Raw genomic sequence first — 20667 nt, forward strand, 5'->3', positions numbered from 1 at the left:
TTACACGTCACATGACCATACAAGTAACCTCAAAGACGGACTTACAAACATTGTTATCAAAATTCATGGCATCCATCTTTTAGAATGTTTTTCGTCACACAATTGTCATACCACCAAAAAATAAAGTGCTTTAGTGAATTAAATGTTAAAATCACATGTACAAATAGACAAAATTCATTCCTCCAGTATTTGCCATTAAATAGAAAGTAATTCGGCATTATTAATAAAAGCCGTCATTCTATATAAAGATTAATTTTCGTCGAAACACTAATTTATTTACATAACAGAGAATTCTTTTATAAGGTGCTATATTGCTCCTTTTGTATCACAACTGAACCCTGAATGAGCGATTTCAACATCCGTCTTAATGGATAGGCAATCGGCTCTATTACATCTTTTGTTGCCCCAATCCTTAAGCTTTCTGACATCCTCGTTGAAGAGTGCCTCTTCTACTCCAAGTGGACTCACAACTCTTCATCGTTATTGAGCCCCGTGGGAGACTTAGTTTGCAGATCTATAATAAATTTAGATTCTAACACCGGCAATTTCTTAGTCCTGTGGGCTCCTCTTTCCCCTCTCTCCACTTGACCAATACAGTAACATTCAAAAGGTCGCGATTGCTTTGATGATATTGCTCGAAATGGCGCTCAACTGTATAGGTGGCACCTTTATTTGTTATTGCGCGCATATGCTGGAGGATGCGCTTTTTGGCTGGATGTATTTTGCTCCCTATATAACGTTTGGAGCATGGGCACTCCAGGCAGTAAACTGTATTTTGAATTACAGTTACGGAGCTTTTTGATTGGTCTGAGAGGCCTAGGATCCCCTGGTCTCCACTTAAAAGTAGTGGCCTTGTTGCTATTTTTACAGGCCTTGCAGCGAAAGCACGTATAAAATCACACCATGTTGATTTTACTATTAACCCTCGCTGATGGATCATAATGGCGAAGTATTAAATGATCACTGAGTGATTGGCAGCGCTGATATGTAATTAAAGGGTGGGTCAGGAGATGATTTTTCAAGATGTTATCCATCTGCAGGATATGCCAGTTTTTCTTAAAAATATGTACAACCTAAAGGGATGATCAGGATATTGATCAAGTACGCATGGAGTGATAGAGAAAAGTTCCTAGCAGAGATTCAAAAACTTGAAGAGGTGATTGCGAAGGACAAGTATGTCAAACAGAGTGAAACCTTAAGGACTGCCATGATGAAACGTCTAAAAGACTATGAAGCTGTAATTAGACGTAGAAAGCAAACAAAGTTCCAGAGAGACAAACAGGACTATCGCACTGGTCGTATTTTAACCTTTGCACGGAAATTCGATGTCCCGAAGAAAAGGATGACACAACAAGGCACTGCTTGTAATCTAAACAAGGAGACCTCAGAATCGGATATTGAAACATCTGAAGTGGAACAATCTACTGGCGTGGATGATGGGAAAGGTAACAAAGAGTACACTAATTTTCAAGAATATCAACTAAAGAGGGAGAACCGTCAGGGACCCATGCAGAGAACGCATCCTCCGCAAAAGTCACAACAAAAAGGCGCAAAACAAGGAGGGGCAAGAAAAGCAGGGGAAGAAGCACCATCCCCAAGAGTCACACGCAGCAAAGGTAGGAGGGGCAAGTGGTAGATGGAGAAGATCAGAGGAAAGTTATCAATCTCTCGGATAGACCACTTACAGAAGATTAGACTAAGGTCCTCCAATTAGGCCTTACTTTCTGCCCAGCATCCAAATAACATGTTGTGCAAACAAGGATAGACCTGTTCACATATATCAGGAAGATTAAATTGCAAAAGATCTTCATCCTCCACCCTAAAAAAGATAAAATAAAAAGTAGAACCAATTGGGAGGACACTGATTTCAACCAACTGAGCGGCCACGATTTGGAGACTCTCTTGACCCTACAAACTCTGGATTTTGGTGAAACACAAAAGGAAGAAATGGACGACGTGGATACTTGTCTTGAGGTAGCAGGCATAAAACAGCCCAGTGGACCCAGCAACTTCAAAAGAAAGTCACGAGTTATGCCACAGGTTCCCTTTGACACCATTGATGTTTTTAATGATGCAGTCCTTAAGGATCTTAAACACCTAACAAAGTCTAAACCACGAGGGAAGAATAACTATAACATCTCAAGAAAACAATGGGAGGTGATTAAGACACTCAAAACTGATTTGACTGTGGAAATCAAGCCCTCCGACAAAGGAGGAAATATTGTTATTTTCAATAAGGAGCATTATCAGAAAGAGGCCTTACAACAGCTGGAAGATATAGAATGTTACACACCCATCAACAGGCCGGACTATCTGGATTGTATTAAAAGATACCATACATTCCTAACAGGTTGGAGGATGAAGGAATGTTAGATAAGGATGAATTCCTATTCCTGTACTGTGAATCTCCAGTCCTTCCAACATTTTACCATTTAACTAAAATACATAAGAACTCTGTTAACCCGCCAGGTAGGTCCATTGTGGCCTTAATTAATAGCCTCTTAGAAAATACATCTTTGTATATTGATTCTTTCCTGGCAACCTTTGGTCAAAGATTTGGCATCATACATCAGTGATACCCAGGACTTTCTGAGGCTAATGGAGGGTATTGTATAGGAATCAGATATTGCATATTACCAGTTTATATACCTGTACTAACCACCAATACGGGATAGCAGCTGCCAAATGGTTTTTGAACAAAAGACCATTGAGGTTTCACAAGCCTAATGTAATGCTCCTTGAAATGATCAGTTTTTGTTTGAATAATTAAACACCTTTTTATTTGCAGGGTAACTTGTACAGACAGCAGCGCGGGACCGCCATGGGCACGTGCTTCGCCCCCAGCTACGCAAATATTTTCGTGGGCTGGTGGGATAAGCACAAGGCCTGGGGAGAGACCCATGAACAATGGTTGGACAGCATTATTCTATTGGCGAGGTATATAGATGACCTCTTTATCGTTTGAAGGGGGAGTCGCTTCTTGGCTGAGTATATAACCTCTCTGAACGATAAGGAGTTGAATCTCACATTCACAGGTCACATTAGTGATAGATCAGTCAACTATTTAGACTTGGAAGTCTTCATTGAAGACGAGGTGTTACAGACACGACTCTACAGGAAGCCAACAGTGGGAAACACTGTGTTACATGCAGCCAGTTATCACCCCAAAAGTCTAGTAAGAAATATTCCATTTGGGGAACTCTTGCGTTTTAAACGCAACTGCTCTAACCAACGAGATTTCTCAATCGCTAAAAATGAAGCTTTGGGAAGATTTAAAAGCCGGGGATATAATAACATCACCCTTCAACAACCAGAAGAATGGGTAGGGAAGATAGACAGGAAAACCCTACTGCTTGCGAAAACAAAAGTAACTCATGTACAGGAGGAACATGCGAGAATGATTAAAACGTACAATATTAAATCAAGTGAGGTTGTACATATTTTTAAGAAAAATTGGCACGTCTTGCAGACGGATAACATCTTGAAAAATCATTTCCCGCGCTGGCCTTTAATTACATATTGACGCTGCAAATCACTCAGTGATCATTTAATACATAGCCATTATGATCCATCAACAAGGGTTAAAAGTAAAATCAACATGGTGGGTTTTTTATCCTTGCCTTCACTGCAAGGCCTGTAAAAATAGCAAATGCCACTACTTTTAAGGAGAGACCAGGGGATCCTAGGCCTCTCAGGCCGATCAAAAATTTACTTAACCTCAGAATATACAGTTTATTGCCTCAAGTGCCCATGCTCCAAACGTTACATAGGGAGCACAATACACCCAGCCAAAAAGCGCATCCTCAAGCATATGCGTGCAATAAGAAATAAAGAGGCCACCTATACAGTTGTGCGCCATTTCAAGCAATCACATCAAAGCAATCACAACCTTTTTAAATTTTACTGTATTGATCAAGTGGAGAGAGGGGAAAGAGGAGGCGACAGGACTAAGAAATTGCGGGTGTTAGAATCTAAATATATTATAGATCTACAAACGAAGGCTCCCATTGGGCTCAATAACGATGAAGAGTTGTGGGTCCACTTGGAGTATAAGAGGCACTCTTGAACAAGGATGTCAGTAAGTTTAAGGATTGGGGCAACAATAGAGGCAATCAAGCAGATTGCCTATCCATTAAGACTGATGCTGAAATCGTCCATTTAGGGATCAATTGTAATACAAAAGGAGAAATATATCACCTTATAAAAGAATTCTCTTTTATGTAAATAACGTAGAGTTTTTCGCCGAAAAGCAATCTTTATATAGATTGACAGCTTTTATTAATAATGACAAATTACTTTCTATTTAATGGCAAATACTGGAGGAATTAATTTTGTCTCCTATTCGTATATGTGATATTAACATTTAATTCACTAAAGCACTTTACTTTTTGTTGGTATAACAATTGTGTGACGAAAAACATACTAAAAGATAGCTACCGGGGGGAGGAGCCTGGCCAGCGACCATGATGGCCGCCTGACTTCTCGGCTCCGCTTGCCTTTGAACTGCTCTCCCGGTTTCCGCGACATCCTGCACACAATTCCTGGAATGCTCGGCGCTGGCGGAACCGGGAGGGCGGCCTGATCCTGCCGCTGTGTCTTGAGGTCGGATCCCGGTAGTAGAAGCGCCGCAATGCCCTCACCTCCCCCGGACTCGGCGAGGCAGGCTCGGGGTCTTTGTTACTGAGGTGCGCCTGGCCCGAGTGCAACGAAGATCACCGTGGGCTGCGGGACGGAGCTGGCGGCCGTGTCCCGCAGTAACTTCGAGATTCAGGAGCCCTGCTTGCCGCTTTCTCCGGCCTGCGCACGGACGGCCCAGGAGTAACATTGTAGCGTTCTTTGTGACCGGCATTGCTTCCGCCGCTACTTTGTATCGCTGCAGGGCTGGGACGAGCGCCATCTTGCAGCCTGATTTCATTCCCCAGAGGTAAACACCCGGGACTGGCTCTGTTTCAGCTTTGCTGCGGGGTGAATATAACTATTGCCCTGCGCCCTTCCAGTCCGGGCTCCCTTCACCATGGACCAGCTGAAGCTACTTGAGACTGCTGGCAAGGAGAGTTACCGACCGATGGCGCGACAATGCACGCACTTGCACCGTCTGGAGGACGATGCTGCGCCCTTTCTACCCTCGGTGCCATTGCGGCTCTGCGATATCCTGAGCGCCCTGTCCGCCTTGAGGGCTGACCTACGCACCGTCGCTGGGGAACTGGGGGGTCGGATGGACGCGATATTGTCCGCGGCCCCCCTGCCTGTACGTGAAGATTCGCAGCATCAGGCCGCTACGCCACACCCGGAGAAACATCCTTGTGGCCCCTCTGCCCCAGTCTCTGCTGACATGGCGACGGCGCGGAACTCTGATCCTGCTAGCGTGCTGGAGGAAGCACCCCGAGGTAGCCCTGAAATGTTTGCAACTGTTTTCCGGATGGTGAGATGGTATCGGGCGCCATTTTCTGAAGATCTCTTAAAGGCGGCTAGCGAAATGCGATTCCCTTCCCTGGACTGGTGGCGTCTGTTGGGACTGACTGTACGGGGTGACCCCGCACCTTGCAACGCTTCGTGTGACATTACCGTTTTCTCGGCAACGGGCTGGATGTTCGTTTGGGACCATTCTTCTATCCTGACAGGGCCCCTTCACCTCCTTCTTTCACCTGGGTCGTCTTCGATCCAGTTGGACTGCGTCGTTGCATCCTATCGTACGGGGCAAGGTTGAGGGTATCCTTTCTCCCTTCGGAACTGTCTTCCTGGTACTGCTGGGACACTGATGGACTGTTGGCGGATCTCGTATGTTGGTACTGTATTGGTGGTGGAGTCGGGCGAGGGTGGCCAAAATGATGTAATTCGACAGTTTTGGACAAGTTCTTATGGCCCTCCCCCGGACTTTTGTGATTTATGTTCCTTTCTTTCTTTGTCCTGACGGACCTCTTCTCTAGGTGAACTGTGCTCTTTCTTCTTTCTTCCTTTCTCTCTGTCTTTTTCTCCCTCTCAATTTTCTCTTTCTCGCTATATTTCGGGTTATGGGGAGACAAGCACTCTGCTAGGGGGGGGGGTAGGCCGTAGCCTCTGCATGTGTGTAGGGTGGGGGGGTATTTTTAGTTCATGGTTTTTTGTTTTCTATGGTGCCTTTTTTGCTATTATATGCTTTTTCTCTTCTCTCTTGGCCCGTGTTAGGCATATTGGGGGATGGGTGGTAGCGTGGTATTAGTTGAGAAGTCGCGTCCTCTTTAGGGGTGTGTATATTCTGTGGCCATCCTCTGGTTGGGAACTGCAAGTTGCAAACTGTGCTGATTGATAAAGGTGTCTATAGGTAGTCCCACCTACACGGACCTTGTTTTGTTTTCCTTTAATTGTATTAGTACGGAGTAATATGACCTGCTTTTAATGGTAGCGATGGAAACTTTTAAAATTAACCTTCACGGATTCTGAGGCATGGTAATACGATTACTACAGTGTAACCCTTCTTACTGCTTGCTTTCATGAGAGATATTACTGTGTCGCTGTAGCGTTGCATTGGTGCTTTACTGCTTCCGTGGCCGGCCGGACGGTTGTAGGCCCGTATTTGTTCTGATTTGATGCACAATAAAGGTTTCCAAAAAAAAAAGATAGCTACCATTAATTTTTATAACAGTGTTTGTGAGTCAGTCTTTGATGCTACTTGTATGGTCATGTGACACAATGTGATGTGAAATACTGCCGGTTTTGCACAGGGTAACTGACATAGAAAAAGCTGCATGGCAAAACGCGTCTGTCAGTGCAGGGGGTACTGCACAATAAAGCATTTTTGCTAAAACTGCTCCAGTGAGTGCTTTCCGTTCGGGTACGAGGAGGGCGTACTTTGTTGTTGCATGGAATGCGGCTCACCACCGCAGGAGTGAACACCCAGGAAAAGTAGGAGCGGCGGTGGTGGCTTCCGTTTTTTTGAAATATTATATATATATATATATATATATATATATATATATATATATATATACACACACATACATAATAAAAAAGAAGACCATATGATACTGGTTGGTCCCACTCAGGTTTGCAATTAAAATGCCATTTTAAATCAGCAGCCTTCCAGTTAAGTGAATGCCATTTCTTCAGAGGGAGTTCTGTGGTTTCCACCACTAATCACTGTTGAGGTCCAGTGAGGAAGGGTTCTGTTGCTGTGCAAGAGTTCTTCTCTCGCTGTCTGCCACTATTTATATGATTTTCCACACATCTTTTATTGAAGCCTCTTGCAGTAACTTTATTTTACCCTGAAATATATGCAGTCTTAGAATTGGGCACTAACGTTATTAAAAACAATGTGCCTGTTCTCATCTTATGTCACATCACCTGTAATTAGTGTTTTGGAAAGAATTATAAATGTCACAATACTTGTCTATTTTATTTTCAATAATCTAATTTCGAAATATTCAAGAGTACCTAATTTTCATATTCCTACCACACTAAGATATCTTGGGACTAAACAGATCAGGAAGTTCTGGCACGTCTATTAAGAAAGATTGTGAATGAAACACACACTAATATGGGGATGCTATGATGATATTGGACTGTTTTCTAGAACACATTGTCATTTTTAATTGTCACGTACATGCACGGCTTTAAGTGGAGAAAAAACGGAGAATGCTCTAAACGGGGAGGGGCAAACCTCTTAAAGTATGTGGCCTATCCAAGTAGAGGCGTGGTCTAAAGAAAGATAACTAGTTTAGCAGTACACCCTGCTCTGACAAGCCGTCAGCTCTAGGACTCCTCGGAGTGTCATCAGATTTGGAATTCCCCATTCATGCTCGCTCTCTCCCCTTATTATAGCAAAGCTTTGTATGGATAACACATACACCCTCCCCAATACCCCAAGACCGGTGTTGCCATCCTGGGAAATGCCCAGGCAGACACCTCCCGTATAGGGTGGCTTCACATGAGGCTGAGTGTACTAGAAGCACTGCTCCCAGAAGGCAACGCGGCTTCACTGGGGTGAGTTTTAACGAAGCCACCTCCCCGTCAAAACATGCCAGAGTCCTCCTACAACGCGGCTCACCTGGCATGACATCATGCCTTGACCTCCACTACTCAGTAGTGAGCAAAATGAGCATGCGCACATCGATGTGTATGCTCCCACTGCAGTCTAAGAAAAAAAAAAACGGACTACCTCTGCGAGGCCCAAAAACAGAGCCAGATAGAGACCCGTTTCGAGGACCCCTGAAAACAACTGCCGGTGCTCAGACCCATACCACTTAAAGCCCTGTGGACATGTAAAGTTGCTCTCTGTCTCTGAGAACACATTAATCCTTGTTGCTCTACCCAGTTAATGATTAGTCACTTGGCCTCCAGAGAGAAGAGAGAGATCGGTTATGAAGCAGGGCACCTTTGACATCCCCTCCACTAAGCTTTGAGCGGAACAGTGCAGGGCCCAGAATCCAGAATATTTTATGTTCTCACTTTAGGTTCTCTAGCACTTCACCTAATATTTGACCTATAAAAACGTAATTATGCAGATACACACATTCAGATGGCAGGGCTACCTTGATATATTGTTACTCCACACTGACCAGACTTTTCATATTACTCATCACAGGTTCTCGGATGGAACCGGAGAAGAACCCGGCTTACAGAAAGGCCTATATTTCAAAACGGGAAATAAGGGCCTGGTGTGTAGAATGTACTGAGGAAATTTAACTACAAAGCCTAATTTCAAAGTATTTGTCTCCTGAAACTACCTATCCAACAGTTTGTGATGAATGGTGCACCATTTTAAATGCGTAGTCGTAGCGCCCAGATTAAACACAAGGAATACACAAGAATTGTGCTCCCAGTACACAGCTTCAATACTGTAAAATTCCATTTGTCCTTCACTATGCAATGCACAGCGGTCAACGACAGTGAATCACTCCTCCTCCACGTGAAACACGTATTGGAAAGTAAACAGTTCGGTGATTTTACTTTTAACTGGCATGTTTTGGTGTGGTGTGAAGCAAGTTAATAAAGCCATTTTGTAGATTTCCTCTGAAAACTTTAGCAGTATCTTAAAAGTGTCCAGAAGCAATGATAACTCACTTGACTTGAGGATGTGCACCATGAGCTTAAATCAATGTACCTCCTGAAGGAGGAACAGGTTTTAAAATGGAGCCTGGTGGTTTGAACTGGATTCCTGTCAGAATTGTCATTGTGTCTGTCATCTACCCACTTCATGGCACTCCTCTTCTACTAATGACTAAGTGCAGAGTTATGACGAATAAGCAAGAAGTTAAGGAAATATTCTCTCTGTTGAGTGATGGCAAGAGGATGTGTCTTATAATATCCATCATCCAGAGGAAGGAGGAGCATGTGTTCCTGTAGATGAAAGCCAGGTCCTCTTGTACTGTTAACAGTGTGAAGAATTACAACACTTCTACATAATAGACCAATAATATTCCATAATAACTATAGATGCTACTAGAAATACTAAAGGCCACACAGCTAGGGGTAGGTATAGTGTGTCTGTGAACACTAGATAGACCTCCCCACAAAACCCACTCTTCCTGACACATGAAGGAAGTACAAAGTGCGTGGCACTAGCAGTAATACCACCCAGCAGGATGTAGCCATTCAAAGAGCAGAATTGCTCTACTTTGAGAATATATTGGTTATTCCTCTGTCACCCATACCAAGTTAGAGACGAGATATATGCCTCATTGTGGAAAGATCCCATTTAGGGTCTGTCTCCAATTTATGATGTACTATTAGGGATTGGTTTAGAAAAGTCACTTGACATCACTGGACGCACTTTTACAATTGCAGAAATCTGTATGGGAGAAAGTAATATACTTTCAAAACGAGGTTTTTGGAGAAGCAGAATGAAAATGTAAAGAGATTTAGTTCATATTTCTTTTCAATATTCAAGAGATCTTCTTTATACTTAGTGTCAATGTGTGTTCTGTCACGTATGGGAGAACCAACAGTAGTTGCGGGAAGCAGTGAGTGCAGGGAAATACTAAATATTCACTAATCACCCAGAAACAAAACTTGGGTTTCTGACAGTGGGTTAAGATAGAGGTCCTTGTACCTTTGTACAGCATCAATATGTAGTGAGTCTGGGGTCGACAATTTGTCCCTAAAAAAAAAGATAATTCTAAAGGTGCGGTGAGCAATGCAGTATAGAATTCCATGGTATTCAAATGCCATTCCAAGCTATAACTTTGATCCATTCCATTTAGTGATAACAAAACACCACAATTAAAAGAATACTGTTTCACACCTCTTTGGCAGCCACCACATTCCTCTTGCTAACTTCTTACCACAGTGAAGTAGAATTTAATGACATGTCTGGTCATCCCAAGCTCACAATGGCCCTGCACTTTCTTGGGTAACAATCTAAACCTTATTTTTTTCTGAAGAATGGAATACATTCTCAGATGTGGCACAGAGGTAAAAATCAAAGGTTCTTGCAATATTTTATCTGCATTTATACAGTTGCCGTCATCTGCCCATATTCACACTCACCATTTTATTTTATTTTTAAAATGATTCTTAAATCGCTTTAAGTCACTTGACGGAGCTATCCTTTTCTAATTCTCTAATTCATCTAGCCAGTGAAATGGAATTATTACCCAATTGTTAGGATGCTCATCACTGCATGCCCGAACAACCCCAAGGGCACTAAAATTAAAGTATGGGATGATTTCCTAATCTTTCCAAGATACTCCATTGTAATGTTCCCCCACATCCACCATTTGGCTTCAATCTGTGCATCACCTATTAGATACAAGAATACTTTATCTATAGCATTTTATCTTGAAATGTTTGGGTCAGTATTTGTGAGTCTCTCAAAGAGAGAAATATGAGAAACAAACAAATGGCAATAGATCAGTCTCTTCAAATTTGATAATTTCTTAGACGTATCGTAATTAGATTTAAAGGTAGACTCCCACACTAAACAAAAAGAAAAGTCTTTCTACATTTTTATTTTCATATTGTACAACACAATTTGGACAGTGGACCGCTCTTACACTCTCAAAGCACCAACCCACATGTCACCAATACCTATATATAATTTTCATTAGAATTGCGTGCAAATTTTCAAATACTCCCTGTCCTAAGAGTATATCCCAAAGCTTTGGGAAAAAGTCAATATTTTTATCAAGCTTGAAAAGCACCGCTTAAGAGTTTAAATCTCCACCAAACGTGGGTGATAGAATACGTAGTCAAAGACTGTCCCAAATGAAAAGACGCTGAATCGTGATTGCAAAAAAGTTCAAGGTTCTTTTAATAATCCATTAAGGAAACCAGCCAACGCGTTTCGTTCCGTCAAGTGGAACTTCTTCAGGGCGCAATAGATGTCATCACACGTGTATGTGTTCCGAGGCAAAACGTCGGGTTAGAATATATCTGTTCCCTCTGTGCGGGTGATCAAAGATGAAGTAGATCCAAAATAGAATGGATGTTTTTCTCAAAATGTATCTCTCACAGATTATTTCAAATGATGTGAAGATGTGATATTCGCCTTACTATTTAGACGAGCGTACTTCTCACAATCCAAACGATCCTACTTCTTCTGCCTAGCTTCGTGTGTGCTGCATAAGTCACTATGAGGTAGTAACCTTAATAATGTGACGTGCACGTTTTGCAGTATTAGCTAATACTTGCCGAAAAGAACTTGGCGCGTGGACTTTCGAGACGCCAACTGGGGGTATCGGGACCGGCCCTGACAGGTGACTACCTCAAAGTGACTTTGAAATTGTGTGTCAACCGAAGATTTAGGAGTCTGACCACTTGACCTTGCAAAACGTGCACGTCACATTATTAAGGTTACTACCTCATAGTGACTTATTCAGCACACACGAAGCTAGGCAGAAGAAGTAGGATTGTTTGGATTGTGAGAAGTACGCTCGTCTAAATAGTAAGGCGAATATCACATCTTCACATCATTTGAAATAATCTGTGAGAGATACATTTTGAGAAAAACATCCATTCTATTTTGGATCTACTTCAACTTTGATCACCCGCACAGAGGGAACAGATATATTCTAACCCGACGTTTTGCCTCGGAACACATACACGTGTGATGACATCTATTGCGCCCTGAAGAAGTTCCACTTGACGGAACGAAACGCGTTGGCTAGTTTCCTTTATGGATTATTAAAAGAACCTTGAACTTTTTTGCAATCACGATTCAGTGTCTTTTCATTTGGGACAGTCTTTGACTACGTATTCTATCACCCACGTTTGGTGGTGATTTAAACTCTTAAGCGGTGCTTTTCAAGCTTGATAAAAAAAATTATTTTCATACTTTGGAGGTCCTGAGTTGATGATTACATTTTTGGAGAGACATAATATAATCAAATATTTGATTTAAAATACTCCCCTCTTGGTAATACAGAAATATTTTTCACATTTTGAGGTCCTGACAACATCAGCTATATCCTTCATACTGCTGACAGACTCCCCCAGAATTCGCCATGGTAAATCTTCTTCTATTGTAGCCTGTCACCAAGCTCTAATGAACTGACACATACGTAAGGCATGAGTCACCCAAGTGCCATAGATCAACTAAAGAAACTGTCCGGCTTGACACAACCTTCGAGGGGTGTTTTTAGTACCTTGTATTGTATATGTGCCCTTCCCTCGATATCAAAAAGATCTTCGGTTGAATGGGTGGAGAAAGGGGAGAGTATCATACTTCCACATTAAGCAAATTATTATTGGTAACTAGTTGATTGTCTCAACATAGGTAGCCGCAATGCACTGGTGGGGACGTGGTAGGTTTGGACATGTGTGAAGCTATACAATAGGAAAATAATGTTTCCAGAAAAGTTGAACTTACGCTCGGATGAGATCTTCTTCATAGAAAATTGGCCTTATGTTATCCTCTATAGCCACAGTGATATTCTTCTTAGGTTCCTGATACAAAGGTTCCCTTTTCGGGGGAAATGCTACGTAAACATCATACCAGACAGGCTTCTGTGATGGCTTTATCACGCCTGCCCGCATCAGATCACGCACTCTATTAGAAGGAAAGTTAAACAAAACAAAATAGGTTACAACACAGATATCTTTAACCCCCTTACACAGTAGAAAAGACAAATCCCCCATGATAATCTCAGAACACATGCACACTTCAAATATTCCATGTGGGCAATTCTCTTTAAAACTGCCCAAGCCATCATTCTTGGGTCAAAAACATCTAAGAGCAACAAGGTATTTGGGTAGTGTGTAAACTATCACAGGCAGTATATAAAGTGTTCCACAATATTACTGTGGATGAATGTCACATTATATTTACACACTGTAGCACTGAGGGGGTTTGATCATGGTGCTTGAGGTGACATGTTTTTGCTCATCATTTGAAACAGGGCATCAGGTCTGTCAATTTACTAGGTAGGTGATGGACCCTAGAACGCAGCAACCTGAATTCTAATCCTGTCGTCAGCAACTTGAAAATAACTGTGTGTCTGAGCAAACCACAGATTATTCTCATAGGGATTAACCTGCACAGCTGTTTGTATCCACTATCCCCATCTTGTATGTGCTCCCAAACCATTCCCCATTTGTTGATGTATCCAGCAAGCCTCTAATTCAGAGGTCTCCAAACTGGGGGGCAGGCCTCAAGGGAGCTGGGGTTGGGCGGGACTCTGGCCAAAAGAAGCATTATGCTGATAGCACTGCTTTGTTTTCAGCTGAAAAAAAAGGAGCAGCAGTAAACCGCTAATGGGCCATCACTCCATCTTTTGTCATTCATATCCTGACTTGGCGAAGGGGTTAAAAGTGAGAGGACATCAAATATTCTTCAAACTCCCACCCCCATTTCTAATAATCACACTGTGGATACTTTTACACGCTAGTAAAACCTGCCTGACCACAACAGTATGTTTGGAAATCATGTATTCGATTGCAATTTTAAATCACTAACATAATTTAACTGCAATATTTAAATATGCCTAGACATATTTAAACATTGCCAGTATAATACAGTAATTTTGAAAAATGGGGGAAGTGGGGCCCCAATGATTTTTTTCCCCACAGGAGGCATTACAAATTTTTTGAAGACCACTGCTCTAATTCAAAAGACCACACCAAGTCATGTGCTCGCAAGACGACCACCGGTTCACTGGGCATCCTAATAGTAGCCTGAAAAGTAGGATACCAAGACAAGGGTTAACCCTCAAAATGGGCTTCCTGCAATGTGTTCTTAGGAAGACAGTTCTATTGAATGTATCTACCTGGTGGGTGCAACATGGATTAATCTACAGGCATTGTTTAATGACCCTCCTTTCCCATGTCAAATCCGGACTCTCCCTGCAAAGATGGCCCTTTCCCCTCTGATCCAGAGAGAGCGTAAGCCCTGTGAACGTGGGCACGAATGTGCAATGTGGAACATGGCTGTGTTGGATATGATGGTGTTTCTCGAAGCACAACAACCTGGCTGTTCCCACTACCCCTTCATTCTACACCATCAGAGGAGACTACACAACTGCCCTGCCAAATAAGCTTTCCTAATAATGCACCGGTAGTAGAATTTGAGATTTTCCTGATAATAGCTCCTAAGCCAAGAAGGGCGTGGCTAAATCCTGGGCCCAGCCGGAGTATCTTACCGCACTGATTAAATAAAAGAGGCATCCGAGAACCTGATCCTCATCAGGTAGCCCCACTGGTCGCTCCCGGTCCCCGGAGAGCACCTACAGATGGGGGCTTGGCCGGGGCAGACTCTGTTGGCATGGTGGCAAGGCCTACTAACCGGAAACACAAGAAAGCGCTGCTACTACCACAATTTAAGAGCAGCTGGGCTCTTCGGCGTCTCCTGTACGCCCAACTTGTGACTTTGGGTGGCAACTGCCTCACAAAATACACCCAGACACTGCCATGGCAGGAAATGTGGAAGCGATGGGCCAGGTGGCACACTGATGGGCAAGACCCGGGGGGCACGCCAGTCCGCGGCAGGGCCCCTCAAGATAATTGCCTTGCTGACCAGGTTTGACTCGCTGAGGCCTGCCTGCGATGAACTGTAAAGACTGGCAGGTGGTGGAGGAACTGAAGCAGGTGGGTCTGGTGCGAATGGTGGCGGAAAGCTGAGCACCCTCTTGCCACACACTGGGGGCTGCTCTTCTACCTACCTGCGTCTCCCATGCGCTTAGGCTGCGAATATGACTGCATGATCTGATGCCTGGCCGTTAACGGAGAGAAAGTATTGCTGTGCCCGGAAGACTGGCATCTGTCCTTCCACGTGTCTCAGTGTGGTAACCTTATGTTTCCTCTCATACACAGGTGATTTCTGGTCACTGTCGGCCCATGCTTATCTTCACATTTTAAAGGGGAGGTTCTCGTTGACCCTGCAAGACCTGACGCTTCCCCATGGTCCTTGCCCTGCCAGAATTGACATATAGACTGTACCCCAACTGCACTTGTCTGGCGAGAGGTGAGGTGTTGAGGTAGAGGCCTGGAAATTTCTCCTTGACATGACAAGTTCAGAGAGGTCTGACTCCTCTGACCGCATTCGACAAAAAGCCCTGGCCTCGCCCAAGCAGGATGGGTCGCACCAAAGCCAAAACAATGGACCACCAGGGCACTCGCATGCTCCCTCTCCCATCGCAAGGTTCCTCCTTGGTGACCACGGAAAAGTGTGTTCCGCCAACATTAGCAAATCCCCATGTGGACAAGTTGGATAATATTTTACAGGAAATCCGAGACTCTAGAATGGCCATTGAACAACGCCTTGGTGTACTTACCACGGACCTCTCCCTCCTCCGAAATAATCTTAAAAATTGACTGACAAGAGTCAAAACGACTGAAGCCACCATCTCCTCGCTGACACTATGGCAGAAGGAACTAACAACGACAAAAACGATCCTCCAGCAAAAAGTGGTAGAGCTACAGGTACAAACCAAAGATGCAGCAGGACGTGCGCCCCGCAATAAGGTTAGAATTGTTGGCATGCCGGAGGGAACAGAAGGCCCCAATGCAATACCATACATAGAGGATTGGCTCCACACCAGAGTGGCACCAAAGGCCGTATCAGATCTGTTCACAGTGGAAAGGGTGCACCAAGTACCCCGAGCGCACCACCACGACCACTTGTGGCCTGTGTACTGAACTACAAAGATTGGGATGCAATCCTCCGTAATACCAGAGAAAAATCACTACCCTGATTCCAGGAGACCCAAGACCATGCAGTCCAGCACAGCGCCCACCCACATTCAGCGAAGGCGAACACTCTGGAACAAAGGTGGGTCCCATCCCCCCAACAGGCCCTTGAAAGTCAGAATGTTGAACTCCTCTCAGTGTCGTACCCTCCGTCCCAGCTGACCTATCATCAGCCCCAGTTTGTCCCAGGACAGTGCTTCAAACTCCTAGTTGAGTGGGGGACGAAAGGGGAGGGGTTGGCTCAGCACTTTTCCCCACGATTCCCCCACAGGTGACTCATGATTTGCTGGGCTGATGTTTTTCATAAGTACTGTTCTTTTCAAAATCCTCATTGTCTGCACGTTATGATTGAGGGTTCTACCCCTGACCCCACACCCAAGGACTGGACATTTGACGCTCTGGGGAGCTCCACACGCCTCCCTGAGAGGGAACACAACGGGCCAACGTATATTATCTGTTATATGCCTCTTATTGCATTTCTTTGTCTTCATGTTAATCTAAGGTAAAAGGATTATCCTTACGCTGGGGCCCTCTTCTACCTTACCTGGGCAGAGACTAATCTTTATGTTGCATGACATGAAATGCTTCTGTCTATCCTACTTCATATTCTGCTCCAAATATTGTACTGTGAATTGCTGCTTAGATTGTTGCCTGCCAGCTATTGTCCTTTAATATGATGTTCTGGACAGTATTCAGCACTAGAGCCCCTGGCTCGGGATGAGTTCTGCTCCCGGCTATATCACTGCCCCTAATGCTAGATCAAAAGCTGTGTCATTAACCCCAATAGAAAGTGCACCCATTGTAATGTTTCCTTTTACATTTCTGGTCGAACAAGGTTTCATTGCTGGACCTTGTATTGAGACTGTTTTATGTTTTTGTTCTTGATAATGGGTATCCAACATAGTCACACCTCAATTCTATCACCACCACTCGTCATAACCAGCTTATATTTGTCTGTGTAGGCTTACGCCCCTTTAATAACAATGCTAGTTTCACATCAATATGATATGATCACTTGGAATGTCAGTGGCATGGGATTTATACCAAAACAACATAGAATCTTAGCCCAGTTGCACTGTCGACACGCACATGTGGTGTGCTTACAAGAGACCCATCTCATAGCCAGTGAATCCCTCAGACTCTGTAAGAAATGGCAGGGTCAATTGTCCCATACTTTCTATTTTGCATTTTCCCATGGGACAGCTTCATGAATCAAAGCAGAGGTCCCTTTCACAGTGGTGGAGATGAGGATTGATGCGCAGGGGAGGTATGTTCTGCTCCACGGCACGATGGGTGGTACACCCATCCTACTGGGCAGTAAATATGCCCCTAACTTGGAGCAGGAAGTCTTCTTCGCACATCTATCCACAATCTTAGAAGATTGGGTACATTATTCATGGTTTCAGGAGTGCTGGGGTATTGCTTTATTGGATATAGATCGCATCCCCTCCTCTCAAATGCTGATTCAGTGCAACAAGTCAAAGCCCCACAACAGTGATTGTAGGGATGGTCACATGCAGATGTTTGGCAAAGCCGTAAGTATTCATTTTACTCCCCTCCTTACCTATTCCATATGCGACTGGACAGAATCCTATGTGCGGCTTCCCTCCAGTCCACAGTCACACATGTGACCTACTTAAACAAAAGTCTCTTGGATCATAAGCCATTAGACATTGCGTTTACATGGGGCCGTGTCCCAGCCCCTATCCCAAAAAGGCGCTCACACCCCAGACGTTGGAAGATATTGTCTTCAGAGAAACATTGCCCACCACAATAGATAATTACTTTACCGAGAACACAATACCACTTCCTCTATTTTAACAGAATGGGGAGCGTTTAAAGTGGTTGGGCGATGGGACATTCACAGGCACAATGATGGGAACCCATCAGATGGTCCTTAGGGAGCTTGCCAGAGTGGAGGAGAGCCTGGGTTCCCAAAAAAGGCTGCGACAGATAATGCAGCGCATGCACCAATACTGCAGGATAGAATATGCAGAGCTGTTAGAATGTTAGAGCTGTTAGAATGTTTATGGTTTACTGACTACAGGGCTTACATTCACAAAACCCACACAGAAGAGGACAAATTAGGTGACTTACTAGTTCGACTGATTAAACCACTGCCTTCACCCACTTCGATACTCACAACAGCTACCTTACAGAATACCCAATTCCCTTCCTAAATTGAAATTAATTTGGCATACTGTGATTTCTATTCAACCCTAAATGCGGCCCCACCACTAGTTGAGCCGGAGCCATTCCAGAGCTTTTAGTATGGATTGGCCCTCCCCAAAGTGCTGGATGTGGAATGTGATGTGCTGGGGGCCCCTATCACGGCCGAAGAGAAAAGAGGGGCAAGAAACGAACTAGCTAGGAACAAAACCCCCAGCTCTGATGGCCTCCCTACAAAATGTTATGCCACATTTGCCACCCAGCGGACCCCACAATTAGAATGCCTTCCTAAAACTTCCGTGAAGGAGAGTATGCTGCCCCCTACCACAGCACAAGCACTGGTCACCTCTTTATTGAAACCAAACAATCAACCATCTGACATGCCCTTTTAAAGGCCTATTTCTTTACTTAATACAAAATACTCAGTAAAGAGCTGGCCAGCCACTTACTATTTTTTTTTAAACATATTTTTATTGCCATTTATAGTTTATCAAGACAATTTGCAATACAAATACATACAGTCAAGTGATATACGTAATCAGTTACAGCTGATGATCTCATTAGCTATATGTGAAGCTGATCGGTAGGCAATGTGTCAACGGTGATAGTTGGGGCTGTGTAAATGCCATAAAGAACAGGGGTATAAGACCTGGGAGAAGGTTCGTGGAATTACTGGGCATAGGTATCAGATGTGGTGTCTGGGTGTCGTGATTCTCACAAATCAATGCAGCGTTATACTATAGAATCGTGAAGAGGATTACGTTCAAACCGATTTCAAAGTCCGACCGCCTAGTGTGATGTAGTGCGCAGTGCAACTGGCAGCATCACAAATGTGCCGTCGGAGAAAAGTCCAATGTTTTCGGTTGTGGTTTGCACAGGTGGTTGGGGGTCTGCTGGGATGGGCGTGCCGGCGTCCAGATCGTCATTGGGTGATGATTGCTTGAAGCTGTGTAACATTAGGGCCCACTCCATGGAGATGGGGTGTTTCCGTATCCCCTTTACTTCTTCCTCGCGCAATGCATCCTCCTCTGCAGCCGCCCATTAATGCATTGCTCCCACCAATGCCGCAAGCGGGGGGCCTGTGGGGGATCGTCAGTGCATGGTTATGCTCCTTTTAGCTAGTAAAACGGCTAGCGAAGTAAAGCGAAGGTGCACTTTGTGATGTTTCTGTGTGCGGAATATGCCTAGCGCGCTAGCTTCCCAAGTGTGGAGGTATGTAAGCCCTGTGAGGTCTCCCAGAGTGTCATGAATAGTTTGCCAGAAGGATCGGATGGTGGGGCAACTCCAAAGCATATGATGAAAGTCTGCTTCCTGCGATTGGCATCTGGGGCAAAGGAACTGTGTGTCGAGATAGAATTTTTGCAGGCGTGCCTGTGTTAGATACGCCCTGTGGAGTAAATAAAATTGTATGTTTTTAAAGCATGCGTTTCTGGATTCCTTTTTGGGGTATTCGAGGGCCCTAGCCCATTCTTTCTCATGTAGTGGACGCCCAATTTCATCCTCCCAAGTGGTGCGTAAAGTCGTTAAGGGTTTGTGCGTGAGTTCTCGGAGGGCTTTATAAAGCCATGTGACTAAGTGTCGCTCCACTCCCATGTGCAAGACCGTATGTATGACCGGATGTGTGTTTGGCTCCCCGACCAAGAGATTGTGATATGAACGGTAGCTCTCGAGGAGGTGTCGGTACAGCAGGAACTGGCCCGGGGGGAGACCGTACTCCTCTATAAAGCGTTGAAATGATTTGACCTGTCCGTCCTCAAATAAGGACTCCATGTCGGTACTCCCACATTCTGTCCATCAGTTAGCATGTTAGCCGTGTAATGGTTTTCGCATTTGGGCCATCCGACTAGCGGTAGCATAGGGGAGTAAGGGGGTGTCCCCGGTGACAGGCGATGCACTCTTAGCATGCATTGGCGTGCTACTGTTACTTGTAGGGGGTACGTATGCTTTGGCTTGGAACCGGGTAGCAGAAGGCGAGTAATTTCTGGGACAGATATTCGACCAGTCATAGTATGCGTCTCGTTGGTATGTCTGCCTGCCGTCCAATAAGATAACCATTGAAGTTGTGCCGCTAGGAAATAGGACTCGAAGGATGGGGCTCCCAGTCCTCCCTGTGTGGTAGGTAATTGCAGTTTCTTCAATGCTATTCTATGTCTGCTAGGTCTCCAGATTAATGTGCTGGAAAGCGAGATTAGGTCACGAGGGAAGGTTCTGGCCGGGATCACTGGTAAGTTTGTGAAGTGGTATAACAACCGGGGGACCATTATCATTTTAGCGAGAGCCACTCAGCCGATCGGGGCCAAAGGGAGGCTGCTCCAGAATCCAATTGCCGATCTGATGCCAGCTAGTGCCCTACAGTGATTACCCTCAAAGATGTCGGTCGGGGAATGGTAAAGGCTGGTC

At 44.4% G+C, this 20667-nt stretch overlaps 1 protein-coding gene across 1 annotated transcript in view; it reads right to left on the reverse strand.

Moving 5' to 3' along the window:
* The window catches only part of MRPS23 (mitochondrial ribosomal protein S23), a 94674-nt gene that overhangs the window by 47399 nt on the left and 26608 nt on the right, over positions 1 to 20667 (reverse strand). Inside the window, exon 2 of the mRNA XM_086954841.1 lies at positions 12785 to 12964. Coding sequence (XP_086810967.1) covers positions 12785 to 12964 — 180 coding nt within the window. The remainder of the gene's footprint in view (positions 1 to 12784; positions 12965 to 20667) is intronic.

The sequence above is a fragment of the Lissotriton vulgaris genome, chromosome 2_1 (genome assembly GCF_964263255.1).
Source record: "Lissotriton vulgaris chromosome 2_1, aLisVul1.2, whole genome shotgun sequence".
Classification (NCBI taxonomy): domain Eukaryota; kingdom Metazoa; phylum Chordata; class Amphibia; order Caudata; family Salamandridae; genus Lissotriton; species Lissotriton vulgaris.